Source organism: Pimephales promelas, chromosome 25 (assembly GCF_988280905.1).
Source record: "Pimephales promelas chromosome 25, fPimPro1.hap1.1, whole genome shotgun sequence".
Lineage (NCBI taxonomy): Eukaryota > Metazoa > Chordata > Actinopteri > Cypriniformes > Leuciscidae > Pimephales > Pimephales promelas.
The window spans coordinates 24,402,710-24,409,476 of record NC_142793.1 but is presented as its reverse complement, the minus strand read 5'-3'; the positions used below and the strand labels follow the sequence as shown (position 1 = coordinate 24,409,476).

General features: G+C 39.1%; 1 protein-coding gene across 1 annotated transcript; it reads left to right on the top strand.

The window, feature by feature from the left end:
• The first annotated feature begins 372 nt into the window (after positions 1-372).
• LOC120460353 (uncharacterized) lies at positions 373-2,774 on the top strand. Its single transcript, XM_039648093.2, has 3 exons — positions 373-552; positions 638-724; positions 1,064-2,774. Exons 2-3 carry the CDS (start codon positions 646-648, stop codon positions 2,461-2,463), a joined length of 1,479 nt encoding a protein of 492 aa, XP_039504027.2. The 5' UTR covers positions 373-552; positions 638-645; the 3' UTR covers positions 2,464-2,774.
• The last annotated feature ends 3,993 nt before the right edge of the window (positions 2,775-6,767 follow it).

Sequence of the window (6,767 nt, the reverse complement as noted above, 5' to 3'; positions counted from 1 at the left end):
AACACAAAAAGATACACCCCCACGCCATTCGTCACACTACTAGTTCTGATTATAAACATGCATCACACTATACACGACAACACTGGCAAAATATTGTACGTGTCAAACAAATGTATTTCAGTAATATTTTAACTGACAGGTTACCGCAGTATTGTTCTGACGCGCGGTCAAAAGTCCAGAGTTCAGTTGGACGCCAGGATGATTGACAGCGACTCTCAAGTCCCGCCCCTTGAGCTTAAATAAGAAATATGATTGGTTAGGAAATATGCCTCGCGGCTGAAATGAATGTTCTGATTGGTTTTTGAGTATTTAAAACGTGTCTTTCGGTTTTGATATGTGATAGAAACTCTTAATATGTGATATAAACCGTCTATGATATAAACTCATCTCTCTTTCGCGCTCTTCGTCCTTGGTTACATGATATAATTACTCATTATGAGTGGACGTTATTCAATGCTAAATATAACTGGGGAATCACTCGAGTATCAAAAGTGAAACCAAACAAACAGGATTCAACTTCACTGTCAGTGCTGTTAATGAAACGATCGTACTGTAAGTAAATATGCTTCTTAATTTTGTTTAGGATATATAAGGTCACATTTTAAATTCACAGATTAACGGTGGCTTTACTCTCCAGGTTGAAAAATGAAACTAAACTGGACAGAACCAAAATGGCTCTTCACACTGATTCTTGCATTTCACATCACATCTGTACATGTTGAAGGTAATCTACAATCTGACAATGTTATGTAAATGTATACATTCTCAATTTTTTTTTTTCCTGTGGGAAAAAATCTAGTGCATAATTTCTTAAATAATATCATTTGTTATAGTTTACTTTTGATAACTAAAAATAAATTTGACCTCTTTTGTGGACATGTATTCAGGGTGGTAATGTATAGGCTTAATGTAAGTCAATGGAATTTTCTAGGTAACCAAATATGTCCTTTTGACCACAAATACATGCATTTGAGCAATTATATTAGAGACCAACCACTGTAAAGATAGATCACTTAATTTATATGATATTTTCCTATATTTTCATCTTTAACTTTCTCTTCAGTATCTAATGATGATGCTGATGTGAGGATCCTGATAGTGGGAATGCGAGGCGACTCCAGGTTCAGCGCTGCAGATATTCTGTCAGGATGGAAAGCCGGTGGACAGGAGGACAGAGAGATTGTAAAGACTCAATTAATGACAGACGAGGGTCGTAGAATGATGCTGGTCACTGGACCAAACCTCTGTGAGGACGACACAGCGACACAGAGCTTCACAACTGCGCTGTTTCTCTCGTCTCCTGGACCTCACGCCGTTTTAATCCTCCTGGAAGATCAAGAACCAGAAGAGTGTGATGTTGTGAAACGAGTCCAGGAGCGGCTGGGAGCAGACGTTCTGCAGTACTGCATTGTTCTTCTGCACCAAAATCACCAGGAACGTTTGACTGGAGCATCCAGAGAAATAATCAACGCGTGTGGAGGCAGATTTCACATGATCAGAGACTCTGATCCCAAACCTGCTCAAACAGCAGCTCTCGTAGCGGAAATACACAAGCTAGTTTGGCTCAATGCAGGATGGTTTTTCTCAGCACTGAATGAGACACAACAAAGGTTAGAATCCGAAAAGCTGGAGCTTTTGAAAAGACTAAAAGAAATAGGCGGCAAACTTGAAGAAAATCAGGTTGTATCTGCAGTGCCTGACGCTTTAGGAGTAGTGGGATGTAGTCTGATCATTTCACTGATTGTAGTTGTTCTGGCTACTGAAAAGAATGTCAAAATGTTAATTTTTCAGGCTACTGTAGCTGGACTTGTGACATTTATGGCATCTATCAGAAATGCTTTGGGCCCACATGTTGCTTTTGCACTAAATTTGGCTCTGTGCTCCACAGTTGCGGCTATCTTTATTAGATATTTACCAATGCGCAAGTTAGATAACATTAAGGAAAAAATCAGAAGAGAGTTTTCATATACAGTGAGTTTAGGAGTGACGCTTGGATCAGTCGCTAGCGTACGGTCTTTTTCTGATGTTTTCATAGCGTGCTTTGCTTCTATTGGAGTCGCATTCGGCACTTTTGCATTTTTAAAGTTATCGTTTGAGCTAAAAACAATGAACGTCCGAGAATTATTCCTGTTGTTCTTGTTTTGCGCAGTTGGTGCAGAACTCACGATGTTGTGTGTGATTGTGATCGCCGCTGTTTTTGGAAATATCGCAGTAATTCTGATCATAATCAACATTGTAATTGTATCTTACACTTCCAACATGCAGAATATTGAGTTTCTTCCATGGTTAATAGTGTTTGCATGTTGTTGTGTGTTAATTGGTTCAGTTGTTCTGACGTTAGATATGTTGTTGTATTTTCTTAAAGGATGTGTAGAATACCTTTTGGGTTCGTTCTTGTTTTATCCAGCATTACTGTTGGGTACTTTGATGATGATGGGACATCTTTCTCCTCCGACAAAGTAGTGGATTCTGACGAACTACATTGTTGCTCCTACAGTGTCATTAGTCACATGGCGTTCACGGCTCAGGTGATTGGCTCAATCTGGCTGCAGAACTCATGTGCAAAGATGGCAGATTTCAAGCCATGTCCGTCCAATTGGTCCTGCGCCAGATAAATGTGATAAATGTAAATAATACATTCGAAGGGATCGCTTATTGCGTTCTCGGATTATCTGTTTTGAGTTTTGTGTACACTTTAAAGTGTTTCATATCTAAAAAAATGCTTTTTTGTTATGCATGTTTGGTTTCCACCAAAAATAACGATAAATGAAGGTGAATTGAAATGAAGTCTCTTTCTTGAATTTTGAATGTGTGAAAATGTCAGATGAGAATTTCGAAAATCAGTGTGCAAGACCTTAAAGGGACACTCCACCCATTTGCATTAAGATTTCCATTGTTAGAAACCCATTCCTACTATTGAATGGTCGTGCGACACTCTCTCTTTTTCCCTTGATATGAGAATAATCCGCTATTTATTTACCTTTTTCTCTTGCCTATTCATCGTCATTTTACGTCATTGTAAGAGGAAGTGTAAGAGGGGGGATTTCTGTGAAGACTACAAGCACTAGTTCCCACCCTTTCAAACCCACCCATAGGGGGTTGGGCCTAATGTGCGAACAGACCAATCACAGATCAGGGCCAGTGCGTTTGATTTCACTGGCAGAAACTTTCTGAAAATATGGATGAAGCTGAATATGCAGACGGATGCATCATGGATAGTGTTGGGTACCGAAACGCGGTGCCAATAGGGAACCGGTTTCAACGTAAACGGTAACAACCAGACCGAATAAGAAAGAAAATTTCACGGAAAATCTCTCGCTCTCTCCCTCGTGCGCACACTACACGGTGTGGAGCACAGTCTGATCCGTCTCGTATGGGCGCTCTTGCTCGCTCTAAATTCCGGGAGATTTTAACTAATTTGTGGCCATCAGGTAGCCGTTATCAATATGCGGGAGACTCCCGGAGCGTCTGATAGCGAGGGGATTAATGAAGATGCCGAAGACGAAACCCTCCAAGGTTTGGCTGCATTTCACGTGTAAAATTACGCGTCAGAGTAAGTGTGCCGATTGTCTGAAGCCCGTATATAATCACGACAATCCATTGGCTGATGGCGCGGGCGCCGCCTTGACGCTCTTACGTCGTCATATATTATATTAGCACGTATTATCTGATTTCATTATGCGAAATGATTTCCAGGTGGTAGCGTAGTTGAGTTGAGCTCAACTCTAGTCTACATTGATGGGCGGAGCAGTGGGAGTGGCCTGCGGAGTTGAGCATTGCAATGCACTATGGGGATTGTTGTCTACAATCCACAAGCACTAAAAAGTCATTTTTTTGCCTTTTATCGGCCAAGAAGGACCCAAATTAGAAATTTATGATACTATTCCTCTACATATATGACCCACATGTCTCCACCGGTGGAATTACCCTTTTAACTTGTATTGAACCTGGAACGTTCCTTTAATATTTATTATTATTGAGTTACCTCATTTGCAGTTTTTCTCATTAGATTTAATTAGATTTATGCTTCAAATTTTTTTGTTTGCCAATGGAAAATAAAATAAAAATTCAAAATTCAAGCAATTATTGATTTCAGGCCTCTATTCATATTTTACTATATTTCATGAACATGCATTTTAGGCTTGTAATGTAAGGCTTCATATTGATTTTCCTCTCTGGTCAGTTGAAGTTTGTTGAAAAAAAAAAGTATTTACACATAAATAGTAAGCAATTTTCAACACTGATGATAATCATAATTTGTTTGTGAGCATCAAATCACCATATTAGAGTGATTTCTGAAGGACTTCACATAGAAAACAGCTGTTTTACATTGTATTATTACAGTCACTATTTCTACTGTATTTTTGGTCAAATAAATGAGCTTGTTGAGCAGAAGAGACTTCTTAGCAACCCCAAACATTTGAACGGAAATATAGTTTATGCTAAAAGCATATTTTTCAAGAGGAACTTTATAGTGGAAGACAGTCTTGTTATGTGTTAATGAGGTCATATTAATTTTTCGTGTTACCATCATTAATTTTTTGTGAAAGGTTTAACATCTTTCTCTCAAGAGTTAAATTAACCTTGTTGGAAACTGTTGCACAATCATCTTTTGTGAACTGTTTTCTCACTGAATGTGCTTGTGTGTTTTGACTGTGATTTACAGAAGAGTTATGGCTTTTATGAAACATCCGCTCCCGAGAGCCGCGTAAAACAGAAAACGCTTCTTCTCACAGTTTTCTGTGGCGACTCTGAGGTCGAGAAGTCGCTTTGAAAGAAAGCAAAAACTATCAAACCATAATGGACTGTCGAGGCGGTGGAAAAGCGATGTTCAGAGGTGAGCCATACGAAGAGTTTTCACCCCCGTGAACATCGAGATTATTCCTTCCTTTGTCTCGGGAGCTTCAGGCGGTTTTAATATTGAAGATTTAAGATATTGGAGACGTTAATGACTCATTAAAGTAACATTCAGGGCCCAGAGCAATAGCGAAACAGATTGGGGTTCTAAAGCTTAATACATAAAGTCATGAAGTTTTTAAAACGGATGTTCTTGTTCTTATAATTTCATTTGTAATACAAATACGGTGGATTTTGGGGTATATTTTATGAAACTACAGTTTTTTGGACTTGCCATGGGAGCAGGGCCTGAAGTTAATTTTTTCGGCCACCGGCCACCATTAAAAATTCACCTGCCACAGAGACTTTTTACCAGCCATTTTTTTTTTGCCTCAAAAACGTAAAAAAAAAAAAAAAAAAAAAAACGGGAATTTCACAATATTGTTCTTTAACTTGTAAGAACACACATTTAAGTGCTGTCAAGTAATAATAACTCTAATAACATACATTTAAAAAAAAAACTTTTTATTCATTGATTTTGACAGACACACACACACACACACAACATATAGTATATCTCAACAGATAGAGCTCGTAAACAAATCACACGCGGCTGTGTTGATGGCTGATTTAGTCACGTAGACAGATCCTGACAGCTTTAGTTACAGCATTCAGGAACTATGAACTCAATTAATATTGTTATTACTGGTAAAGTTACCGGGTACCGGATATTTTCTCACTGGTTCCCAACTCCCAACATGCACAGTTGCACACGCACACACATCTGTGCAACTGTCATTGTACTGTAGCCTACGTAAGCGTTACATTATCTCATCCCATCTCACCAACAGTTTAATACTCGCACATCAAAACGTAGTCAGAAAAGGGCCTCATCTTCTTCTGATCGCATGAACGTTACGAAACAACAGTCGCTGACGCTGTCATAAATCAGCCGCTCACGAACCTTGCCATTGCCGCCAATTGTCCACTTTATATTAAAATGTCTTCTTTTACTTTTCTTTTTCTCATCCTCATCTTTTTGTTGGCTGTTTGTTTTGTTTCAGCTGGCCTCTTTACCCCAGTAATGTGCCGCCACATTTTAGCTAAAGTCCACCGCAATAGCGGACTTCGTTGAAATGTAAAAATCCTAATGAATCACTCAATTCTCATTGGCTGCCTGCCAATGTGGCAGGTAGATTGACAGTGTTACCCGCCAATAGCAAAATTCACCCGCATTTGGCAGGTGGTCGGGTGTTAATTTCAGGCCCTGCATGGGAGTAAAAACCCCATATGAATGTGGAAATCATCATATTCTTAAGAGCGTTTTGCTGACGTTCCCATTAAGTTATGAAAAGGTTATTTCTGAATGTTCTGTAGTTTAATATCTCTGTGTCTTCTGTGGAAACTTCAGATCAGTGTTTTCTTCCGCATGTTTGCTTTAAGCACCGGTCCAGCCTGAGCATTAAACACCTACTGTCCTAACAGATGATAGTGAGATGTAAGTTTCAGGATCATCTTTCTGCATCATTGCATCTCATGTGATTCATGCTGACAGAAACGCTTGCTTGAATCCGAGGAGAGGGAGTTCAGGATAGATTAGAGCTGGAGATGTGAAGATCATGTTTTTTAGCCCCTGCTGGTCGATATCGTAACTACACTATCATGCATGTGAAAAGCTGTTTCTCCATTGACAGCCATGCATTTTTGATAAAAAAAAAAATGCATTAATTGTGCAAAAATGTGCTTATGTAGGGGGAAACAAGTGATCATCTTTGAGGAGGTCTTTAAACAGCAGATGTGTAATTCTGAATATGTATTTTTGTTAAAAAGTGCTGCGTTCCTTTTGGCAATGAATTCATTCCACCTCCAGAGCCAGAAGCTTCTGATTGTTAAAACAGAAACGCTCCGTGCAACATTACGGATAAATCAAA

Bases quoted from the DNA above. Each gene is read 5' to 3' on its own strand.
- LOC120460353 (XM_039648093.2), top strand. From the start codon at position 646: ATGAAACTAAACTGGACAGAACCAAAATGGCTCTTCACACTGATTCTT. The intron at 725-1,063 runs GTAATCTACAAT...CTTTCTCTTCAG, and splicing joins CACATCTGTACATGTTGAAG to TATCTAATGATGATGCTGAT.